This window comes from Stegastes partitus, unplaced genomic scaffold, assembly GCF_000690725.1.
Source record: "Stegastes partitus isolate 25-593 unplaced genomic scaffold, Stegastes_partitus-1.0.2 Scaffold765, whole genome shotgun sequence".
Classification (NCBI taxonomy): Eukaryota; Metazoa; Chordata; class Actinopteri; family Pomacentridae; genus Stegastes; species Stegastes partitus.
The window spans coordinates 264,477-290,839 of NW_007578496.1; the positions used below are offsets into that span (position 1 = coordinate 264,477).

The 26,363-nt window shown below is 40.7% G+C and overlaps 1 protein-coding gene across 1 annotated transcript in view; it reads left to right on the forward strand.

Annotated features, from left to right (window-relative positions):
* Window positions 1–26,363, forward strand: part of LOC103364666 (protein kinase C beta type) — a 116,330-nt gene that overhangs the window by 82,280 nt on the left and 7,687 nt on the right. Inside the window, exons 10-16 of the mRNA XM_008291859.1 lie at window positions 3,895–4,038; window positions 12,961–13,134; window positions 15,366–15,457; window positions 16,477–16,539; window positions 18,304–18,442; window positions 19,993–20,073; window positions 20,567–20,674. Of these exons, the coding sequence (XP_008290081.1) occupies window positions 3,895–4,038; window positions 12,961–13,134; window positions 15,366–15,457; window positions 16,477–16,539; window positions 18,304–18,442; window positions 19,993–20,073; window positions 20,567–20,674 (801 nt within the window). The remainder of the gene's footprint in view (window positions 1–3,894; window positions 4,039–12,960; window positions 13,135–15,365; window positions 15,458–16,476; window positions 16,540–18,303; window positions 18,443–19,992; window positions 20,074–20,566; window positions 20,675–26,363) is intronic.

Consider the following 26,363-nt stretch of genomic DNA (forward strand, 5'->3'; position numbering starts at 1 on the left):
CTCAGTGTCAACTGTAGGGCTCCACAATCAGTGTCCTCCTACCATTGAATAGTTTTGATAGACTGCAGTATTGACGCTTAAAATGCAGCCTACGCTCATAGAAGACTTTACTTATAGAAAACAGCCCGTGCAGATAAAATCATTTCGCTTCAGTGGAGGTAAATCTGACATCAGAACTCCTGATTCACAAGTAATTTTTGGTCACACATCTGATACAAACTAGAGGTTTCTCTGTGCTCAGCCAGCTTTTCCCACAGTTTGCCTGTTCAGCCAACAACTACATAAACTGTAGTGTCACTCAGTGAGCAGATGTTTAGCAAGTGAGGAGTTTTGTGTACAATTTTTAAAATATTTATATTTTTGCTCAAGGAGATGCACTATGTTCAGTTGAAATAAATGTTATTGTCAGTCGTTTTTTAATGCAACGACATTAGCAGGAGTGTAGCTCAGTATGAAATATAAAGCAGGTCTTTGGTTAATTAGATGGGAATGTGCAATAAAAAATAGTTATTCTGATAAATAAGTTTATTTCAGTGTTGTTTGAAAAATTCACGATCATCATTTTGGCCATAATCGTGCAGCCCCAGTCAGTTGTGTGGTAATATCTCTGCTACAGAAAGGATGATGATGTTGACCACAAACAGAAACTCTGTCTCAATCATGCAGTTGTTTCTACAGCATGAGGCAGCAGAGCTAATTTGTTTGACCATTTGAATCAGTGCCGCAAAACTCTATATGATGAGTGCAAAGCCAGATCAGAATGCCTTCCAATGCAAAAAAAAAATCATTTTAGATGCCTGAACCAGTGTTGCACCACATGACAGGGGCTCCATACAATTCACAGTGAAGTGTTAAGTGTAGAGTTTCTCTTTTTCCATTTTTAGTGCAAATACATTTCCCTCTAAAAGGACATACGTTGTTTGGAATAATTATTTCTTTGCAGAGTTATTTAAGTAATCTGTTGAAGATTCCTGTGTTTTTTTCATATTGCAAAATATATATATATCGCAAAAACACAAATATCACAGTGTCAGTGTTTCACAGTATCGTGCAGGCCTGATGATGGGCAAAGTTGCTTTTCTTTCCTCTGCCGTCCTTGCTTTAGACTCAGCAGGACCGGCTTCAGTTTATATACATCTAAAAGATTTTCTTGCAAGATAGATGTTAAAACAAAAGAAGAAAAAACGAAATGCTGCCGAAAAAAAAACCCATTTCTTCCCATGATTTAAAGGAATGGTGTCACATTTGGGAAACGCGCTTAATATTTTTCTTGCTGATCGTTAGATGAGAAGATTGATACCACTCGCGATATGGAGGATGAAACGGTCTCCTCTGCTGCGGGCCCACATCATGGTTTAGGGCAGGGAAACAGAATCTTTCAAGGAGTTGTCGGCTTCATGGGGAGGGTATTATATCCTTTTATCCTCCGTTTCTCTCCCTCTTCCTCCTCATTTTGCCTCCCTCGCTCTCCTTCACTTATCTGTTTTGTCCTCTGTCACCTTCAGTGCCCCCCCCGCCCCTCCCTGTGTGTTTCTCTCTCTTTATCTGTTTTTCTTTCCCCTCATCTCCTCAAGGTCACGGTCCTCAGACTTTCACTGAGACAAATTCTCGGGGGGTGGGGGGGGGCAGCTATCACACACACACACACACACACACACACAAACACACACTAATGCACACAACCTCTGGGGCGAAGCTCTGAGAGAGATAGCAAAGAGAACGAAAGACATAGAGACAGGCAGAGAGATTTCACTTTGGTAACATGAGCTGCCTCCATTTCACTTCATCCAGAATCACACACACACATACAAGTAATAAATAATGCATGTTGTATGTACACACACACACACACACACACAGACAGACAGGGGCCCAGTCCAACTCAAAATCTTATTCAAAGTAAGTTAAGGAACCAAAAAAAAAAAAGCTATTTTTACAATAAAGCTACTTTCATCTTCTGCAGCCGAGACTTTTTTTTTCTTTTTCCCTCTGTTCGATTGAGTTTGACTTCTTGAAAAAGCACATTAAGAGCCTGTTGCAAGACATTTCGGCCTTCAGCTTCACCGCCGATGTTTGGACCACGGCGGTCCGCCCGATCTCTCTCATCATCCTCACCATGCTGCGGATTGATTTGAATGGATTTTGCTCCCCACTGAAAGAAAAGCAGCGTGCACACATCAAACTTGTACACCAGCGAAGCCATAGCAGGGGCGGTCTTTAAAATCGATGCGTTTTTCTGGTCAAAATGCTGCACTTTTACTCATATCAGTGTTTGGTATTTGCAATTCCTGATTTGAAGTATTTAAGTTGTATCTTTGCATCTGTGACAAAAGGGAAGCTTTGAGGACTTTTCTGTTCCCATTCATCCTTTTTTTATGGTAAAGCTCTATAATGTGCACTAAAAAATGGACACATGGCTGCAGAAAGAGAGAAAGAGAGCGAGCAGTGTTAATCTCTGCAGGCTTTCAGAGTTTTGCCTTCAGCATGCTCCGCTGCTCACAAATACCTCGACTGTTCCTCTGTGTTTGCGAGTGTGTGTGTTTGTGCGTGACAACAGATGGAGACAGATAAAGCATTTTTATCCATTGAGGAGTCGAGAATCGTACGGGTTGCATCACACAAAACTACAGCAGGGAGCCGCAGAGTAGTCGGATGCTTCGCTTTTTCCGAGGCTCGCCAGCGGAGAAATTGCTGCAACTGCACAGGACAGAAGGAGTGCAGAGAGCCTCGGTGCGGATCAGCAATTTAAGATAAGATCGGAGAAGATAAGATGTACTTAACAAAATAGAGAATAAGATTATAATGGAAGTTCCTTACGACAGACGCAGGACAAGGGAGAATGACAAGGTCGAGGCGGAGAATAAATTGAGAGATTGTTAGAAATGAAGTGCGGAGTGAACAGAGGATGGAGACGGGGAAGTGGTGATATGATAGACATGAATAAATGGAGACTGAGAAACACGAGCGAGAATGAGAATGAGAAATGCCATGAAAACTTTCAGTGAAAGAGTCTGGTTGAAGGACAGAAACAAGGGAAGCGGTGACAGTCGTGACTGAACGAAGTGACAGACTCACAGGGAGGCCATGTTTGTTATGGAAAGAGTATGAAGTGTTCCCGTGCAGAATAAATGAAATAGAACGAAAAGAGCGTTTAAACTTGCCTCTTTTAATGTACTCGCCACTTCCACTTCTGTCTCTCAAACTGTGCTATTAAAATGCCCCAGATTCAAACAAAGAGGCTTTAAAACACCTGCTTCCTGTGATTTATTAAAGTGCAGCTGCTTGTAGTTTTCCCTTCTCTTGTGTAAAATGTATTTCTATATCAAATCTATGTGGTACTACAGTCCAGCTTGTTACATGTTTTGCTCAGCGTGGCTTAACAGCTACATTTTTGTTGTAATGTTACCAGCAAAAACTGCGTGTAAAAAGTTGGACGCAGCTTCAGGTGGATGTGCCTTAAACCTATATTCTTCCTAACAGCCAGCAGGGGGCGACTTCTCTGGTCAGGTTGTATAGAAGTCTATAAGAAAATGATTCTACTTTTTACTTAATTTGTTACCTCAGAAAATATTTTGCTAATGAATTTCTGGTCTCAATCACCAGTTTTAAGTCTTCATCAATACAGCATGACGTTCATTTTGTGAATTATAGTGCCATTCAGAGTAAACTAGACAATACATTTCTACTCTACCAATTCAAGTTGTGTTATCAGTAAACCCCTGATTAAAATTTTACCAACAGCACTTCTGAAGTTGAGCATGTGGCTCTATATTACCAACTTCCTTGTCTACGGTTTTGGAACATCAGTGGGCTCATATTGCGTTTGTGTACCAACCTAACCATGTAACCTGCTTAGTATGTGGTCCTGATTTTGTTCCTGTCTTCTCCATCCAGAGGGCTAAGATTGGTCCAGGCAAGAACACAGAGGGCAAGTCAGCCAATGCTGCATCCCGGTTTGACTCCAATGGCAACCAGGACCGCATGAAGCTGGCCGACTTTAACTTCCTGATGGTGCTGGGCAAGGGCAGCTTCGGCAAGGTAAGGGCGCGGTATGAATGTGTGCTTATGTTCCTTCTGTCTACTATTCTTATGTGATGCAGACGCACATGTTGGCAATTCCTGTGCATCTACTCCTACATGTAAACAATCCTAGCTGTTTTATTTATATAATGTCCTGAATGCTTAACTCAGGGTATTAAGAAGGAAGCAGATTGGGCTGTGTCTGACATATATTGTTCAACTTCTGTGGCTGCAGCAGAGAATTGTCATAAAGAGCAATTTCTGTCCCAAAGTCCAAAGCTTGCTAACATTAGTCACCAAATGTTACCAGTCATACCAGATTGACTTGGGATTATTTACACTTTACTAACAACATGCTCTGTAACTTTCCCCTCAGAGCTTGCAGCCACTGTTGTTGCTTTAAACAATCTGTTGCCCTCACATCTTGATATATTGCTTCCACAATTCATGGGCTTAATTGTGGTCATATAGCATTCATTTTAAATCACGGACACACCCAATGCAAGGAATGTATTACACACTGATCAGCCACAGTGTTAAAATCACCATAAAAACAGGACCGTTGGCAGGATCCTGTCGTGTCTGGCAGTGGATCCTTTAGGTGGGTTTTGAGGATGGGGTCTCCATGGATGGACCTGAGCTCAGCGTCATGTTTCTTGAGCTGTTTCTGAGCATCGCGGCAGGGCACGGCGTCCTGCCGAAAGAGGCCACTGACGTCGGCCGGTGCTGTTGCCATGGTGCTTGGTCTGCAATAATCTTTAGGAGGGTGATACGTGTTGGGGTAGCGTCACATGAATGTCAGGTCCCAAGGTTTCCCAGCAGAGCGTTGCATTGTAATGAGATGATCAATGTTAGTCACCTGTCAGCGGCTGTATGTTGTGGCAGACGTCACGCTCGTGCAAAGGCTTGTTTTTAATTGTGCGCTACAGCAAATATCCCTTTTCGGCACGCATCCGTGTTTCAGCGAGCGTTAGAGCTTAAATCGACAAACAGAGCTCAGAGGGAAGGAGGAAAAAGCTGGACAGAAAGAGAAGATAGAGATAGAGGGAATTAAAGGAGACGAAGCGCAGGTAGACAGAGATGGATAAAGCGAAAGAGGCGAAGAGGATGACGTGACAAGTGGAGAGAGGGATGAAAGGAGAGAATGAGATGTGAGGCATGGTGACAAGGTTGACATGAATGAATCGAGGGAGAGGTAAAAACGTCAGGCTGAATGAAAAGCGAGAGGGCGAGAAAAGGAGGGGGAAAACCTTGTGGGGGGAGGAGGGGAAGACAGACGTGAATGAATTAAAATCGAGGCGAGAAACGGAATGAATGGGAAGATGTGGCGAGAGAGAAATGGAGGGAAAAATTGGGTAAAAGATGGGCAGAGCGGGAGGGTAGAGAGAGAGTGGAAGTGACAGAAAGAGCACGACAGAGAGAGAGCGAGAGAGAGAGAGAGAGAGAGAGAGAGAGACCATTGTCTGTGTATTAGACCTGTAAGCCGGTTGCCTGTTTCCATGGTAACAGGCTTTTAAAGCTACACTGATGCGTCATTGTGGAGAGCCTGAGTCGAGGCTCGATCATTACTGGAATACCCGACTCACACATGCAAACACACATAAACACACGTCTCAGAAACATGCATGCATGAGTGCACACCTGCTGTAGACACACATGCAAAGACTCGCACATTCTGATGTACACCTACTGCTCGCTTTGGCCTGCACCGTGCACACACTCACCAGTATGTTTTGTGCAGTATTTAGTCTCTGTCTCTGTATCTGTAGTTAGTAGACACACATGTTAGTCATTCTAAAGGTTCCTCGGTTTGCAGGCTGAGGAATTCTGGTACCTTCAGAGCTGCTTTTTTCCGCCACAGTGTCTGAGGACATTTGCATCATAACACCGCTGCCAACGTTTCTCTGTGGACATTCTCGCTGTGTGATAATAACACACACAGATCTCAGGGGCAAACACAAGCAAGCACTCGCTTCATTCTGATCTGTATTGTCATCTCTCTTTACACAGCACAGCAGGAGCGCAAAGATGCAAACACACGTGTTGGAATTCACATTTTTTTTTCTGTTGCCCATCACTCGTCTGTGTAACGACGGGATGTGCACGCTTCGATGTGTGCTTGTGTGAATTACAGTGAAGCTTCAGCACCAGGGACAGCTCCTCTTCAATCCTCTGCTCACAGGCATTTTGGACAGTTGTTGTTTGTTGTTGCTAAGCCTTTATTATATACAAAATTAATTTATAGTGGCATTAAAGAGGCAAAAACATGATACAGGGCGCTCTCTCACCTGACCTGACTGAACAACGTGACACAGACTGCCTGAAAAGGAGACTTAAAGTCTCCTTTAAAGCCGACTCTGGTGGTTTTTGCTTGTGCTGTCCAATTAAAACAAACCACCACAAGATTTAAGTATGTGTGATTTTAGCTGTTTCAGATTTGGTGGCAACTGCAATTTTAGCTAGCGCGATGGCTGAAGAAGCAGAGAAGAGCATGGGAAATATCGAGAAATATTTTAGTTTGATTTTAGAAGAAAATATTTTAGCAGGCAGGGGAAAAAAATGTATTTCTTGTAGATGTAATGCTCTGTTTAATTGGCTGGATATTTGTGTGTGCATTTTCAGTTTATTTCCTTTCGTTATTCAGTGTTTGGAGTTTTGAAGCAGAAAGACAACTATATGGTAACTGTATAGTTAATGCAAATATATGAGTATTAATTTATCTCGAGGCATGTAGTCATTGTAATATTGAATCATATTATAGATCATCTCATATCATGCAGGCCAACTTCCTTTATTGTCAATCAGGCAATTTGAAATCGGCGATCTGAATTGGCAAATATATTTAATTCTCTGAAGCTGGTAGACATTTTTTTATTTTTTTTTGCTCCTGTCACATTTTTACTTGCTGTTGGCTCATTTTTCACTTCAACTAAAGTTCTGCAACTTTATGGGAACCGCAACCATGGCTAGAACTAGAGAACTCAAAGATGTCTTATGTGCGATGAATGGTATGATGCCATACATCATAAAAAATGAAAGATACATTTCTTAGATTATTTATTTTACAAACTTGGGGGGGGTGGAATCAATATTTGCAACATTTTTCCAAGTACCCACAGCTGTTGCCATTACTGGACGGTACAACCTCCATGTATTTTACTGTTTACATTTTTAATTTGTTTCAGTTCTTGTCTCCTGTCTGTTCCGTGTAAACACTGCCTGCAGTTCATCCCAGTTCAGCTGAGAAGCACCAGAATTTTTCTCATGTGGCTGTTGGTTGCAGCTGAGTCACTGATAGCTTCACGGTTGCACTTCAGTACTTAAATGAGACGTTTGGAATAAAGTAGTTTGATGAATGTTGGCAGTTTTGAGCTTCCACGGCAGAACTGTCAAAGTTGAAAATCCAACAGTTCTCTCTGTTTGTACAGTTTCTGGCTCTGATAAATGGTGTAATTTTGAGAATTAAAAAAAATATATTATACCTTTGAAATGAACTGGTAGGTTTGGGGCTTCAGAGGGCTAAACAAATCAGTAGCCATGGCAACCGTAACTTTTTACCATGACTTCCTCTCCAAAGTGAGTTAGACTTCATAGAATAATGACCACACTATATATCTCATCATAATATGATTAAATGCTTTATTAAAGTGTATTATGTATTCTGTTCACTACCTGGAGTTGTTTTCTAGCTATTTGTGATTGCATGACCTGCTGTTTGTCTCCCAGAATTTGATGAGTCAGTTTTAGTGCTGATGATGCAGGATGACGTTGCAAAAACTGTCCAACCTGTCAGTTCATATGACTTAATGTTTACAGCTCCTGCTACCTAAAGGAAAACAGTGCATCACTGTTTTCTTTGTCTGGTCCAACTGAACCAAACTATAACAATGAAAACGACCTTTAGAACTATTAGTTATGTGCAGTGCATGTACTGTGCAGGCAGTGACTTAAAAAAAGATGCCATGACAACTTTGCACATGGAGTGTGGTGCTCGTGTTCAATCATTCTTACAATTTCCCCTCGAAGAAAACACTGCAACCTGTCATATAGTAGAATCCTCTGAATGGTCACAGATTTTTAAACCTTAATACATCAAAGTTGCTGCTCATTGAACCAGCAATGCAGCTCGGTGACAACACAGACATTATGCATCTCATCTCTGCTGTTTCTGATGTTGCAAAGCTGAATGAGATGCAATGTGGTGGACGAGTCGGCAAATTGGCATCTGAAGTAGAACTGAGATATCATAAAAAAAATCTCTAAAATCCTGTTTTCATTTAGGATTTTCTGGTACACTCTACCTTAGTGGCTACATGGTCGATATATAACATATGACAGTTCACAATAATGCAGACAGCCCGGCGTAATACAGCACAGCGCAGTTTCATGCAGTGCAGCAGACTGTGGTTTCATTAATTTTGCCTGGATAAATTCACTCTGCAAGGTCAGCAGAGAAAACAGTGGCATCATTTACGACACATGACAGCTAATATCCTCGGGATTGCCTTCTGGCAAATGACCCTGAACAACTTTCTTGGATAAAACACTGACACACGCCACAGTTCCTAATGTAGCACACTGCTGCAGTTTATGAATGGCAGTGTGCCCGAGAAGGAAAATGCATGTGGTCAACAGCTCTGACAGGGAAGGTAAATGCATCAGGTGACTCAGATTACAAAGGTATAAGACAGATTGTGACAGATTGTAATGATACCACACAGCTCCTGTTGTTGCTTTGTGATCTGTGCAGCTTCCGTCTGCAGCAGCATGTGATTTCTGATGAATCGCTCTGGTTCTGTGTCTTCTCTCTCTCTCTCTCTCTCTCTCTCGTGTTGCTTTTGTCCTCGTCCTTGTGGTTGTACAAAATGAACTTGGGGGCCAGATGGTGTCCTTTGTCTCTGTTTCAACTTTATAGAGTTTGTATTTACATAGAGTCACACTGCTACCATATGCGCTGAGTCCAAGCACACAAACACACACACAGACTCACATTTAAGCCGGAGTTCAACAAAGGATGCCACCAGTACGGATCCAACTTCAATAGACTTTAATGCTGAAGCTTCTTCAACTGTGGTGCCCTTATTGGAAAAACACACATTAACACCCTCATACACACACACACACACACACACACACACACACACACATTGAACTTTGTCTCTTTGTCCATCTGTGCTGAGCTCCCTGTTGAACACTGAACCTGATAACCTCTCTGCATTATCATACCTGAATATTTATAAGACATAAACAGCAAAGTTGCTAAGTTTCTCGTCTCACAGGGGGAAAAAATTAATATAAGGTCACTGGTGTTGCTTAATTCTTGATGAATCTGGAGAGAACGACCAGTGAGATACGTTTTCCATTTACATAGTTAAGCTGACACTCATCTACAGCCACTTGGAATAAGTGACTTGGCAACAGTTCTGCTTATTTCTCACATATTTGTGGCACTCGTTTCTGTTTGCAGACACAACAGCCTGTCAGCTGACTGTGGAGATTAAGCCCGTGTTCCTTCTAAGATCTAGACTATCTCACAGCCCCAGAAGAATGCTTTATTAAACACATCAATGAATCAATCAAACTAAGCTTTTCTTAAGCAGCTGAGCAGCTGCAAAATTTTCAAGTAACCGGGTTCACCCTGTGTTTTATGCAAATTAACACCAGATATGTAATAAAAGGTTTAAATATAAAATACAGTTGAATGACAGATACTTTGTTAAGGTCCCAAAACTCAATTAGCCTTGTGGGGAACTACAAACACACTATGCTAGCCATGTAATAGAAAGTCATCTTTCTTCCACAGTCTCCTTGCCTGTTCACTGCCTTGTTTTAAGATAAAATGGTAAAAAAAAAATAAAATAAAAATGTTTCAACAGTGTAGTTGTATACGTCAAAGAGAAAAACTTATCTGTGCTTATAGTTCACATAAATAACAAGTTTCTGAAAATTGTGTGGGTTTCTTGTTCTCTGTCCTGAAGGAAACTTTCAGAAGTTTTTGCTCCTAACTGGCATAGATGTTCAAACCCCTGGGCTACGATGTTCTGATGCATCTGAATTTCCTATTTTATATACTGCCTAACATGAAAGCTAGCTACTAATGCATGCATTTTGTAACTGTTGGGTTAAGTCTTACCTTTTTGCATTATGCAGTTTCTTGAAATCAGTATTCCTTGAGTTACAAAATAGACATTTAAGGGAGAGTTCAAGCACAAAAACAAAATCTCATCTGCACCTCAGCACCAAAGCAAATATGTGAATGCCTCAAACATAAAGCTCCACTTTCTCAGCCTGTTAATACACACAACAGACACCTCCGACTGTTTCTCATATTAGTCCAGATTTTGTTGCCCAGAGAGCTGAACTTCAGTGAACTTTAGTTCTGGTCACGAGCCTCCTTCAACTTTTATGAGATGACCTGCGAGCTGAGACTTGACCCACATTTGGCCTGCTATTTGCAGCTGCTACCGGATTCTTCAGGAAAGAGGATATGAGGACAGGAGCAAAAGAAAGGAAGAGGGGAAAGCAGAAAGAGATAAAAATCGACAAAGGATGCAGTGAGCAAGACGAGAGAGGAAGATGATACAAAAACATTTACTCATTTTTTTTGGGAGAGGCTGTCGCAGCGTGAATCCGGCCTTGGAAAAATGTACACTGCAGCAAACACACACAACCACAAACACAGCAATGCAGAAGTGTGGATGTAGATTCTTGGCATTCTCTGATCCACCTCTGTAGGAGTATAAAATCTCAATCAACAAACCACCATCTCAAACCACAATCCAGGGTGTGTTTTTTTATTCATGCGAGTGTGCATGCATGTCACAGCAGATATGCCTCGAGACTTGGAAAAAAAACAAAAATCTGACCTCCTACAAACATCTCTCTCAGTCATTCCCTCGGTCCTTTCTCACCTTCTGCCCTTCTCATACTCCATCAACTTCTCTTCACCCGTCCACCTTCCTTTATTTCCATCCACCCCATAACTGTACGTCCTGGAGTATCTGAAAATAAGGTGGGAAATAATCCCTACTTTTTTCTTTTCTTTTTCTCTTTCTACTCGTTTTTTTTTCTCCTTTATGTCCTTCCTAACATTCATGGAGGGGGCAAAGAAAAGCCAAACAGCACACACATTTTAGAGAAGCTTTCAATATGTTTGGCAACAAGGTTGGAAAATTCTCACCAAACTGGCAAAATTTCACTTGCACTAAGATGGAGATTGTTGCAATGGGGTTAAGTTTCTCTCACAGCACAGATCTTATGAAATTAACTGTATGAACAGGTGGCAGATTTAGAACACATGCTCTGAATCATTTTAGTTTTAAACAGACTACAGAATCATTCAGCCTTTGATTTTGCAGGTTGTACTCACTGTTGTGGCAGAAAGATTTGATCAGCTGTCCAGCCATTTAGCTGGTTGGTTCAAGAAAACTGTCTCAGCTGCATTTTTAATGTTTGTAACTCACTCATTCAGAAAGAGTCTTGCAAAAAAAAAAAAAAGATCTTAAATATTCACTACGTGCGTGACATCGTCCTGGAAGACATTCATTCTCTCACATACTTTTTCATACTTTCAAATATCTACAAGTATTTCACAAATCCAATATAATCCGTAGAGTCATTAACTTACAGTTAGTTCATGTTCTGCTCTTTGGCTTTGGATGCAGCGTTCAGTCATCACTGTAGATGGTATGTTGTTCACCCTGACCTGGGAATTACATGCATTCAATAATTCGTATACTTTTGCTTTGCAAAGATATGCAAAATCTTACGTAAATGAATGGCCGGTTCTTGCTGTGGCTTCTGCTACAACCAGCATGAACAAACTGACCTCAAAAAATAAAGCAAGAAATGACACCTAATACAGTGTAAATATGTTTTTTGAAAATGTGAATAAAATTACAATAATACACTGTGTTTATTAGAATGTGCATGTCCAATGTAGAATAAAGTTAAAAACCTATAACTGTAATTAACCATACTTTTTTTTTTTTTTTTTAGATTAAGATTAGGATACATGTGCAAATTATCACACAGTTCCTTTTTATGTAACAGATCGAACTGTTAAAGTCAAGCTCAGTTCTGTCAGTGTATTTCTAATATTAGATACAACTAGTGACAATTAACAGAAAAAGAAATTCTGATATTTTTAGTCGTTTTTGCAACAAAAATGTTGAATAAATGTGTTTTAATCAGTGTGTAATATCCATAGGCACAGTTTACATACAATTTACAGCATAAATGCGCACACAAACTCATTTCTATAAGATTTTAGTTTCAGTTATTTTGCTGTATTTTTGTGCTTCAGCTACCAGAATATTACAGTTTGCTACAGTGGACTTTATTTTTGTAAAGAAAAGAAAAATGCTGTTTTAGTGCTGTGGCCAAAACTTGCTTTTTATCCTGCTGGAATTTAAAAATAAGGGTGGTGGTGCATGGATACAACCAGACTTTTATCTCACAATCTGAAACGCCTCAGATCGAACAGTCTGACTACAAACTGCTACAAGAATGTATTAGAGTGACATGAAACACATTATCTATCAGGCTTTTATTATGCGTTACATCTGTCTTTCCTTCCTTACTGGGTTCATTTCCCTCTAGTTTCCTCTCATCCATTGACATGCTGAAAAGTGATAAATCAGTTTTCTCTTTTGTCCTTCCTCTCTTTAGTCCTACTTTGACTGTGTAACCCAAAACAGTCAGAGAAGCTTTCCTTTATCACTGCCGTCCTCTACAGCACCTCCCTCATCTCCCCCACTTTCCCCTGCCTCCCCCATCGCTCTCTCCCTGTTTCTTTCCTTTCTGCACTGCACCCTTCTTCTCTCTATTTGTATTGAAACCATGGCAGGAGCTGTGTGTCATAAAGATTTTGAATATTGATGAATTTATCTTCCTTTCATTTCACGTCGTTGCCCTTCCTTGTTCTTCTGCCCTCTCCAGGTGATGCTGGCAGAGCGCAAAGGGACGGAGGAGCTGTTCGCCATAAAGATCCTGAAGAAGGACGTCGTGATCCAGGATGACGACGTGGAGTGCACCATGGTGGAGAAGAGAGTGTTAGCTTTGGCTGGGAAGCCTCCGTTTTTAACGCAGCTGCACTCCACCTTCCAGTCTATGGTGGGTGGGCACACGTATCCTCACAGCAGTGAAACAATATTTTACAAAACACTTGTTTCTATATCCTACAAATAACATCCGTTCTATTTGCTAGCTGTCCCACGTTACTACTAATTCAACACACTAGTATTTCACTTTTTTTGACACTGATCAGCAGAAAATCCTCTAAAGTTATCTGAATTAAAGCTGCGGTAAGCAAGACTTTGAAAATATACAACAGGAAAATGGCCATCCTCTGTCTTCAGGTCTTCCTCTAAAGATACTCCTTCTTAACACGTGAATGCACCTCAACGCTGGAGTAATGTGTTAGTGGAGTGGAGCGTGGCACATTAAAAACATCTCATCTCAAAAAACACACATATAGGCTACATTACAACATTTGCAAAATGCCCTGTTCAAAACCAGCATAGACTAACAGATAAATACCATCAAATGACACTTGCTGGCTATTGGCTCAATGCAGACAGATAGCGAACACAAGGCCAGTAGCTGCAGTTCTTAAACGTGTAGCTCTGCACTCAGAGGCACCTGCAGGTCAAAACACAAACCGCAGGAGAGGGAAGACACAAACACATGCAATCAGAGCTAATAAAGAGCAGTGAAAGACACAAAATGGATGCAATAATTTGGCAGGAAAGGCAGCAGCGCAAGATGTTGCAGGCTTAGGTGGAACTGTAAAATGTGGCTGCCGTTGTTATGCTATCTTTCCACTAGCTCCACTAATGTTCCGCCTAGACTTGTAGAAGATTCTGATGTGTGCAGCAGTGTTGTTAAACAGGCAGTTTGGCCATCCAGTCATCTCATGTGGGTCAAATGCAATGATTGCATGGACTGTCAGATAACAGATTGTTTTATTTCTAGCATCACAGCCTGGTTACTTTTAGGATGTAAAGAGACTTTCTGCAGATATGACAGAAATGGTCCCGAAACACATTGCGTACTCTAGCTTTAATTACAGTCATGAATTACAATAAACTTGTCTCCTTAGCATTCACTTCAACCTAGCAACAGTAGTCATTGTATGTAAGTCCAACATGAGTAAGTAAAAATTAATAGTAAGGCATGGAAATACGAATTTCAAAGGCTTTATTGAACAGTTTTATTTACCATTGGTTCAGATTCTGTAGATGTCGGTTTAGTTACTAAATGTATGTTGGTTTGGTTACATATGCCCCACACACCAATTTAAAAACGGTCCATTTTCCAAACTGAACCAACGCCCTACGTAGTCCACTGTCATGATACATGCTATCAGAGTTGAGCTACAGTGTGCCATCCCGCTGAAGGGCACAGAAACACTGCTGGTGAACGCTGTGGTCTTAACAGCAGCAGCACCTTTCCTGCTGTCACCAGCTCACAGCTGGAATACGCAGGCCGGATTCGCACTTGATTCGCGCTCGTCTTTTGACGTATAATCCATATTACGCTGAAAATGAGTCAACAGAGGAGTAAATATAGCTCGCCAGTCTCATTCTCCAACACCGAGGGTATTTCATTTAGATTCACATGCTACTTAAACACACTCATCCGTCGTTTTTTTTCCTTGATTAGTGATGAATCAATTTGAGGTTGTGGTTAAAGACGAGGCAAATAAAGCTGACCACACACACACAAACTAGAAGTGAGTGTGTTAATCCTGCTCAGCATTAATTCTCTGACCAGAGGAAGGCTTTTGTACGTGGAGTTTAGCATGCAGTTCTTACTCACAGGCAATTATGGCCGTCATCCATACGCATATACATACTATATGTGGTGTGTAGTGTGCAATATGTGCACATACTGCACACAAACAACTGCTCGTAAGACTTATCAGGCAGTGCAGGTCCTGACACACAAAACTCCACAATATGTTCTCCAAAACACACACACACGTGGCCACACACCAAATCCCTCAACTTTTTCCTCTCATACTGTACCTTATTGGCAATTTCTGTAGATAATGGAGGACAATAGGTTGTTAAATTGATGTCACTGTGTTCCCTCTGCTGAAGACTGGCTGGAAACACCGACAACAAGCCAGTCATCTCTTCCTCTCTGTCCTCTTCCTCCATCTTTCTTTCATTTACCCTTCAATTTTCACTTCCTGTCATTTTTTTACTGCCTCTCATTTGAGCTTCTTTTCTTTCCCTCCACCATATTTCACACTTTCGTCTGATTTCTCTCTCATTTGCTTTTATGAACGTGTAGTTTTTGACCTTTCGTTCTCCGTCTGCCCTTCTGTCTCTCTGTAGGACCGCTTGTATTTTGTCATGGAGTACATAAACGGCGGAGATCTCATGTATCAGATACAGCAGGTCGGCAAGTTCAAAGAGCCTCACGCTGTGTGAGTACAAACACACACACACCTTTCTCATGCCGTCGTCTATAGAAAATCTCAGCACCGTGCAAATAGGTGTTTCACAGTTTAGTAATACTTTTTTTTTTTTTAATCACAGTGAATAAGCCATCAGCAATTTGACTGGCTCAGGTGATGGATGAGCAATCCGAGCAGAGCCTGGGGGTGAAATATGTTGTTTGCCCCGATGCACCTTGCTGCTCCGAAGAGCTTCAAAGAAATGAAAGTAATCCAGCAGCTCCTGAGAGTTTTCAGTGTGTGGTACAATACCTCCAAAACTGCAGAATATAATTAAGGTGGCTGCCGAGATCACTGGTGTCAAGCCGAAACCAGCGGGCTGACATATTTGACAAGCGGGCTGTCGGGGAATGCGAGAGCCGTGGAAGAGTCAGACCTTCATCTGCTTTATAGGGAATTAGAGTTTCTTCCCTCTGGCAGAGGGTTTAGACTGCTGAAGGGCAAGTCGAACTTGATGAGGAACTCTTTTATCTAAGGCCATCAACTTCTTCTTCCCTCTTTAATTTATTTATTAGACAATAGTCAGGATTATTCTGCTTCACGGATGATGATGTTCCCTTGAACTTTGGCTCAGTGTCATGTCTTTTTTTGTATTTTGTGCTCCTCTGTATTTATGCTCCGCAGACGCTGTTGGTTTTTCTTACCGCGGCGATCTCCCGCTGGTGGTCATTCTGATCACAGATAAAACACCTACAAAGCTCTAAACAGGCTCTGCATATTCTACACTTCAGAATGCCTCTTGACATCTTTTACATGCACTTTACAAACAGACACTGATCGCGCACGCCCTGTGCAAACATGGCCGACTGCGTGGCCAGTCTGTCCAGACTTCTGCTGTTGATCTTATCAGCTGCTCTCTGGCCTTGAAGAGACAGCGCTGACCTTTATGCCGACACACACATACACACAAATTATCCCTCTGTTTTCCCGCTGTCCTTTCTCTTGGCCTCTTTCTAATTGCTGTTGTTGTTTCTCTTTTGTGCGCGTAGATTCTACTCTGCCGAGATCGCCATTGGTCTGTTTTTCCTACATCAAAAGGGCATCATCTACAGGTAACAGTCACACCTCAGAATGCACAACATGATCAGCAAACCAAGTACAGCTAAAGTCGGACATAGAAATTCACTATTATGTATGTTGCACCTCAATCTGGATTACAAAAAGCAGCACATTTATTATATCCACTGTCCCATGTAAAAATCCTCAAAGTTCTCAAATATATTTCTATTATTTTTTTCTATTCTCTCATCCTCGATACTTTCCGTCACCTCCTCTCATCGCGCCTCATTCCTTCTCACCTGAGATACAAGTAAAGGAGGCAACGAAGAGATGCGAGGAGTCGAGACATCTAACAAAATGAGACATCTTCGCTTCTGAGCCGTCGTTCTGAAGCAACACCTACATTTTTATTTATTTTGTTTAACACGCATGTGGTGTGAAGTACAAAGAAGGCGTGACAGACAAAAAGAGTGCCGTACAAATAAAAAGTGACATGTTGTGACTGAGTGATGTATATTATATACACACATTTGTCAGTCCTGCTCCCTGCTCCCACCACTGGTTTGGATATTCTAGCTGCGTGTCGTTGCCTTTTGTGCGCTATGGGTGCGGAATAATACAGGGAGAATGCACAGGTGTGTCTTTGCTGTATCCTCAGGCGAGCCTAGTGTTTTGAGACATCCGTCAAGATGGCACACTTAAAAAAAAAAAGGTTTCAAGAAATATTCCTCCAGATGGGGCACCAGAAAACCAAATATCTCTTAAAAATACCGTCATTTTCAATTTCAATTAAAATACACTTTCTGACCTTGATTTTACAACATCATTGTTGGGCTTTTTGAATGTCTACTGAAGGATAATTACATGTGTAGAAACAATGAAATTACGTATAAATAATGTCATGTAATGCTACAATACAATTAATCAGGTGTGATTATTTCGTAAAGTGTTTTTTTTGGGGGGGGTGGCGGGGTTTATTGTATAATTTTATTTAAAATATATGTCAACAGTCAAACAGTCTACTGTTAATTTGATATCGTATTATGTGCAATAGGAGTATATGATGCTTAGCTGTAGCTTTATAATCCCGTTAAAAATTAATTATTACAATATCCTCAGCACACTTTTGTACCTTGGATGATACAAGTTTCAAAATTAGCTAGTTTGTCTCATGAATGTGTTGCTTTTAAAGTGCTGGAATGCAATCCATCCCAAATGTTTTGGTTTATTTCAGCATCATTTTACTACTTTCTACAAAAAGCAAAGAAAAATCAGCAGGTTGTGTAGTTTTGTTCTTTAAAACGGGAGTTTTGAGTGAAGCCATGACTCTGCTTGCAAGCAAATATGATTTTTTATTTATTTATTTTTTTTAAATATTGGCTTGGCAAGTATTTTGAGGTAAAAAAAATGCACCTAAAACATGTTTTATATCTCTATGATATACACAATGTTTTTTCTGAGAAGCATTGAATGTGAACACAGCCAGGTTTGTTCACGAGGAAACTCCTTTAGCTGACAAAGATCTCTGGACCACAGGATCCACGTTGTCATCAGTAGGAAGCTGGACATGATGTGTGTTTATATAAAACAATGAGATTGATCTTGACGACATTTCAGACAAGAAGTAGGCTTTGACCTTTAGACATGACCTACAATTAACTGCCGTCTGCTGTTCATAATATCAGCCAAGAATCCCAAATGCCAATCAGAGCTGCATATGTTATGTCAACATCCATGAAACTGCCCCTAACCGAAAACTACAGAGGCACGTACAATAAACGTCGTTCCACCTGTAACCTTGTTTTCTCGTCCTGTAGAGACCTGAAGCTGGACAATGTCATGCTGGACTGCGAGGGCCACATTAAGATAGCAGACTTTGGCATGTGTAAAGAAAATATGAACGACGGCATCACCACCAAGACCTTCTGTGGAACACCAGACTACATCGCTCCTGAGGTAAAGTGTCAATCATTGGTTAGTCAGCGGTACGCAAACAATCCCGGTCTCTTAAAGGTAAATACAGTTTTTCACTTTCTTACAGAGAATTAGATGAGAGGATTGATGCTACTAATATTTGTAAGTGTTTATCTGGAGCCAGCAGCCAATGTAGCTGATCTTTACATGAGTTAATATCATTGGGGTGTAGTGCTTTATTATAATATTGCACCTAAAGCTTTGACTGACTCGTGTGAGACGGCGTGGTGCATGTGACGTGTCTTCTGCTGCACAGGATTCTGGGTCTGCATACTGCAAAATGTGACTGGATGTAGTGGGACATCCTGGTATTTTTGGCTTTCTGTATTTGACGTAGTATTTAATTGGACAGGCTAAATTTGGCACACTAACTAGCCGGGAACATTAGAACAGATTAAGTTACATAGTCAGCTTAGTTCTATTCACCAATAAGAAAAGCAGCCTTTAAGTTCTATAATCACTTGTTTATCTAATTTCTTTTATCTGTAAAAATTACTTCACATGAAAACAAACATCTTCAGCTTTACAAGGGGGTCCTTTGCCAGATTGTTTCTTCACTAGAATCAAATGTTTTCTTCTCATCTAATGCTCAGCAAGAAAAGCATTTTTCATGCAGTAAACTCTTCCTTTAAGTGAAAACGTGGTGTAAACGATAGTACGGTTAATGAAACAGTTATTTGCTATGTTTACTGCTACTCCGTCTCTTACACTACGATGACGATTTAACACAACTTCTTTAACACCACTGCTGTTGGTAGCTGCTGTCTATAAGGAGAAGTCGATGCATTCAGACCACATGCTTAACAGATTGGAACTCATGTCCCCTGACTCTCCAAAGTTCGTTCCATGTAATATAATGTGATATTTATGATGTGGTTTATGGCTTTGTTTGTTTTTTTATGTGTTTGTATTAAATACTCGGTGAGCTTTTGAATTGCCCCCAGGGGATAAATAAAGTTATTGTAATTGAATTGAATTTTATTTTATTTAAATGTCAATTCACGTTTTAGTCCAGTTAGAATATGCTTTATCGAGATGGTATATTTTATTTCCAATTCCAAATAAAGGTATGATATTGAGAGTGTTTATGTTGTTGTGGCATATCTAAAACTGTCTTGAGTTTAGTCAAGTGAGACTGATACAAACTTAGCTTCATTCTGATTAACCCCAGTGTGTGATGTCAAGTCCTTAAGGCAAATCAAACCCTGTCAAAGATGTGACACGATATATTACATTTTAGTGTAAATTAATCCACCACAACAATAAAACCACTGACAGGTAAAATTAAAAACATTGATCATCACATGAACTTGAAATGTTTTGCTGGAAAACCTTGAATCCTGAGTAGTAACACAGGACTGAAATGATATTTTTGTTTCTTGAAGTTGATTGAAAGGTGACTTTTTGTGCCACTTGTTTTTTTGTTGAGACATTTTAGGTTATGTTTTGCTAAGTATTCTCCTTCTACTGTATGTTGTCTTGCTTTGAAATGATTATTGCATGTCATTTAAACAAATTATCTCATTTTTCAGATTATAGCCTACCAACCTTATGGAAAGTCTGTGGACTGGTGGGCCTTTGGTGTATTGCTCTATGAGATGTTGGCTGGACAGGTTGGTCAGTGTGTGGATGCCTTTAAAAATGTGTGATAATGTGTGGGTTTTGTTGAAGCCGTTTTTTTTGTTTGTTTGTTTGTTTGTTTTTTTTAAGATGAAATAAAAGCATCTTTGAAACAGCATGAATATGTGAGTCAAGCTCCTGTCTCAGCAGCATTTGTATTCATGACCCAACGTGAATTAAAACAAACACTGCTGATGGTAGCCTTTAAAATTTGACATCGTCTAATGAAAGGTTAGCTATTAAATTATATCCCATAATGAGTTTTTCTCTCATGGCATTAATAATTGTTAAGAATAGATGTGAGATTTTCAAATCCTGGATATCTCATTTGGAGTGGATACTGTGAATTTGTAAGTGTCCAAGGCCGGCACTGTTTTGATTCTCATGAGTTCAGACAAACAGCTTTTGATGATTCAGTTTAAATAGCCTCCATTTGTCCCGTTCTGCCCTCCGCTTCTTCTAACTCGTCTCTCCTCTGCTGTCCAGCCTCCATTTGATGGCGAGGACGAGGATGAGTTATTTCAGTCCATCATGGAGCATCACGTCTCCTATCCCAAGTCCATGTCCAAGGAGGCTGTCGCTATCTGTAAAGGGGTGAGTGTACATCCGCACATTCTGCACGCCGCGAGTCCTTGTCAGACTCTGAAGCTCAACCTTACTCCCTCCACACAAAACTGGGCTTTCTCTCTTTTTTTTATGACTTTGTCTTTGTCTCTTTCACACTGAAGAGAGAACTGTGAGGGTATTAAGAGTTTGAGGAAAGGAAGCAGGAGCGAGAATAGAAAAGGAGGAAGAGAAGGAGACATCAAAATTATCTGCATAATTAAAGGCCATTGTGAGGGAACATTTATTTGGAGTGAAACAACATTGTTCACTCTCGCTATCTGTCCCGCTTCCATCTCACCCTCCGTCTCACTCTCCGTCTCTCCTCTGCCGTCCTTCTCTCCGTCTCTGCAGTGTTCATTGTTAAGCCATTGTTTCGCCTTTTTTTCATTGTACATCCCCTCTATCGCTCCATCACACACACACACACACACACAAGCGCACACATTCCCCCTCTAACGCACACACACACTGCATTGCTCTAATAGCTTAAGCCTGTGCACTGTGCTCAGCTGGCTGTGGAAACTCCTCTTAAGAATAGACCGGCCAATAGCAAATGATGCCCTGACACTTCCCAACTGGATCGGACTGGTGTGTGTGTGCACTTTTACTCATTTTGTGGGGATATGCTATGCAAAACGTTACATTTTACAATGACAGATTGGGTTGAGGGTTAAGCAAGTGCTTGTTAAAGGTGCAGTATAGTAAGTCGACGTCCTCTGAACTGATGGAAACTCTGTGTGTGTGTTTGTGTGAGCTGATTACTGCTATAAATGGAGTGGGACCTCTCTATCAAACCTCTGTCTCTCTGTCTCATCTCCTAACTGTACGCTTCACCGACCACAATCAACTCCACACTCTGGCACACACATTGATGTATGGAATGTTTAGATACACATTCAGTCCTTTTTGCAGAGAGCAGGTCGTCTCTCTAGTGATTTCGTCGACATTCAGGACCTAACAAAGCCCAACTGAGAGCTGGAGTTCAACAGTAAGACTCTCATTCTTTATATCACAACAGAAAAACTTTTTAAAAAACATCCACTTAAAGGTATGGTATGTAACATTTCCATATTAAAATGTCTTGAAATCGACAAGACTAGGGATATATTAACCGAAAAGGGGGCAGAAAATAGACATGCACGTCAGAAAATGTGCTGTAGATCAGGTGTGATACAGTATTCTGCACCTCATCTGTTGTGTTCAAGACTCTAGCAACCCAACGAAGCCGTTCGTAGGTCTACGAGTTCTTCTGTGTTTGCAATCAGAGAGGATTGTGGGGGTTTAGCTAACTGCGAGTCACCATGACAAAGACTTCTGTGTCGTTTAATGGCTTCTGGCCAGTGCTACTGTATTGCAGATGAGCCAACGTTTACCAGGACAGCTTACCTATAATCAGCAGATGTCACATGTACATGGTCAAAAATGGCTTGATCAGTGTCAGACTGAGAATAGAATAGAAGTACTTTATTTATCCGAGACCTGGGAATTTTTTTTTTAAAGCAATTTAAGACTTAAATCGCTTTAACTTTTAATCTATTATTGATTGACAATATGGGACAATGTGGGCAAACAGTGGTTAAGATAATTGTATAATTTTGCATCCTGAGACTAGACAAATGTGAAATATGTCAACCTGTGTACTTAAATCATCCTAAATGTTTCAAACAGTGTTCAACATATTTCATTTTTGTCACTCATCAGTGGTGTCAAACCCCCTTTACTGGATGTAGCCGGTAAAGGTGCAATATACGCTGTTGTTTATCGTTCTTGATGGATCACTGTTATTTTAGTAGAATTCTTAAGGCCACGAATAACAGCACTGAGCTGCCCCATAACAGATTTCACTATAAATGAATAAGGTGCTATTTAACAACACGTAAGCTAACTTTTCTTGCTGCTGTTTCATTAGAATGAAGTGACATAATGTAAATATTCATGGCTAAATGTAAAGCTTTAATACATTACCTCACCTGTGGACATGGTTTCTGCCTAATGTGCGTCAGATAGATTTTTAGATTAACAGGGACAGCGAGGACAACAACTCCCATGAGCCTTAGCTGCTTCGCAATGTCATCAATTTTTGTTATTGTTTTTATTGAGAGCAGAAATTACACACTGCACCTTTTAAATAATACAGTTTTTAATGTAAAAGATTTCAGAATTGCGGGAGGGGGGGTTCTAAATAAAAGGTGAGTGAAAAAGAAAGAAAATCCATTCCGTTTTTATCTTTCGCTGCTATTTAAAAGGTTCATCCTTTCACAAGATTTGCAAAAACCTTAAAGCACACATCCATTAATTTCAACGTATCGTGCAAGCTGGGATTAAAACACACGTATTTATTCCAGCATTACTTTTCTCATAGATCCTCCTACTGAATTTAAAGATAAAGACATTCAAGTTAATCGCAAATATGTTCACTGATCTACACACACCCACACGCAGCCCCACACACACACACACACACACACACACACACACACACACACACACACAGAGGCCATGTTATATATTAGTGATGATTACTGGGTTGTAATGCTACAACAGTGAATCTTCAGTGGAGCATGAACGCTCGCCTCCGTCCACCCCCAGAGCTCCCAGTGCGCCCTGCCAGCACCGCCTGGGTTAACTCCATGTGTGTGTGTGTGTGGGAGGGCGTGCATGTGAACACTGCATGAGTCCTTATTTTTTAAACGCTACAAGATATTTCCATTTTGAAAAGGGGAAGAAAAAAAAAATCTGTAGATAAAGTTGATTTTCGAGTAGTTTGCAATGAAGCCGGTGCATTCTGTGGACACATCGGACACATTCTGTTGAAAGGTCTTAACATTTGTAAAACTCTTCATTATTCTGTATCTCAGGTCAAAAAAGTATTTTAGTGAAAATAAAAAGCAGCCTTACTAGTTAAAGCCCGCAGCAACGTACAATCTATCTAATCTGTGCTTAGCTGCTGTGAATAAAGATTCTGGTCTCTCTACTCAAAGCTGCTGGACGCATGGCAGACTAAAAAATGAAAACAAGAGTCCACACTGGCCAGTTAAAACAACACACACAACGTCTTAAAAGCTGCACCGCAAGCCTCCAATACATTCTGTGAATGATCAGTTATCGTCTGGAGCCGCTGCAGATATCAAATCGGCTTTATAGAATTAAAGAGTTTATTTCTCTCCAACGTACAGTATGAACTGGGTTTACGCATACAGAACGCAGGCTTGTAGTGTGTGTTTTAGTGTGTCGCTGAGCACATGTGTGGAAAGTGAGTGATCAGAGACATTTCCACTCCCCTGCATCCACCATATCAAGCATCCATATTTCATAGCCAGCGATGTGCCACACACACACACACACACACACACAAGCTGCCACTACGTTGCAGTGTTGTAGTGCTGTAGTGTTGGAACATGATGTCTTCAACTTCATTTCATTCTACAGCAAAAGAGTAATTGTTCAGATATGTCCACACAAGTGCACAGTGAGGTGCACACAAAAGCTGCTGCTGCTCACTGTTGCGTTCAGCAACGCAAGTTCATCATTTCAGAAAAATAGTGCAACCACAAGTATGACGTATAAGCTTATCTTAAGATCACTGGCTAAATTATCAATTAGAATATAAGCTTATCCAAAGGTTAGAAGCTTTAAGTAAAAATATTGTTTGTTTATTTTAGCTTCAGTTTATTATAACAAGTGTTTATCTTCAGTATAACTAATGTTTTATCTCATAATGTCATTTGTGGCTCCAGTCATTTTAAAACAACTGGTTTGGTTGTAAGTGCACCATGAAACTGTTGCTTCATGTGCAAAAAAGCAAAAACATACATCAACAAAATAACAAGAAAGGAGGTAAAGATACATAAAGACATTGCAAACCATTACTTTTTTTTTTTTTAATCTAAAGCATTCTTAACCATTGACTTTGTTCCCGCCTGTCAATTCAAGCATGTGTGTGGAAAGACGACTTAGTGTGTGTGTATGTGTGTTTGTGTGCCCATGCACTTATCTCTGAGTAGCCGATGTGTTTGTGTGCGCACAGTGTAAGGTTGACTGACCCCTGGAAAATGTTATTCTGGTTCTAATGTAATGAGTTATGACTGCTGCTCCTGAGGGAGGCACACCCCACCTACACACACCAACGCTGACGTCACCGGCCTCGACGCCATTCTTAAGGTTTTGTGTGTACCGACATTGTAAACAGTCCTTAATTATGCCTGCGGACAAACTGCTGTGGTAAAAAAATAAATAAATAAAAGAAAATATAAAGGGGAGGGGGGGACAACAGTTATTCATTTATCTGCAGGCTGTAAGTTGGCGGCTTGTATTTGGTCCCCAGAGAGAGGCGGCGAAGATGATAGATAGTGGAATGGATGGATGTTAAAATGAAGGAAAGAGGGAAAATGTAAAGGTTAAGGAAGACTAATAATTGTAATGATATTCATTTATGAACAGATATGAGTGAAAGAATCATAGTTCACTGAGGGACAGAGACTAAATGAAAATTTAATGATTCCAGAGGGGAATTTTGGGGGCATTGCAGCAGCACAGCGATGAGTAGATCAGACTCAGATCTGTCGTACAGGTTAGCATTAGTCCTGCTACTTACTTCATGTCAGTGTTACAAGTAAAGATGCCACATGTCACTAAAATGTAATAATTAATACGTTGATGTTCAAATTTAGTGAGACAAAACTTGTACGAGATCAGCTTTTGTAGATTCGAAATATTTACAATACACGTTTCCTTGCAGTGACTGAGGTTACTGAGCACCGCATTTAGCAGCAGTGCAGCTCCAGGGTTTGCACTGCCGGTCGGTTGATCAGTCTGTCACATTCATCCAAACTGAAATATCTCAGCAGCTCCTGAATGGTTGGTTGTTAAATGTTGTTCAGACTTGTGCTGCAGTCAATCAAAGAAAATGTTGGTTGACTGGTTGTGAAGTTACTGTTCAACTAATCAAATGGTTGTGGTGGGGGGAAAAACTGTGCTTATCCTTATTTTCCATCCATTATCTATACACCGCTATCTATACACCTCACTAGGGTCGCCGGGAAGCTGGGGCCTATCACAGCTGACTCAGGGCGAATCGCAGAGCAACACTTAGAGACAGACAACCAAGCACACTCACATTCACACCTCCGGACAATTTAGAATCACCAATTAACCTCAACATGTGTTTGGACTGTGTGGGAGGAAGCCGGGGAACCGGGGTGGACATGCAAACTCCACACAGAAAGATCCCGGTGTCCCCACCGGGACGTGAACCGGCGACCTTCTTACTGCGACCTTCTTACAATGCTACCAACTGCGCCACCTTGCAGCCCTTATCCTTATTTTCCTTAATTAATTATAAATTTATAGATAAGCAGTGGCCCTGTGATAGACTGGTGACCTGTCCAGGGTGTCTCCTGCCTTCGCCCCAAGTCAGCTGGGATAGACTCCAGCCCCCCACGACCCTAGTGAGGATGAAGCGGTGTATAGATAATGGATGGATGGATAGATAAGCATATATATTTTGTCAAACGTTAAAAATAACATTTATTAAATGGTTTTTTTGTTTGTTTGGTTTTTTTTTTACATTGATTGTGTGTATTTTTTTGGTTCTGCTTATGGACGTAATAAACTAAAGAAAACACTGACATCCAACATTTATGTTGTGAAAATAAGAGATCTGTCCTCTAACAAAGAC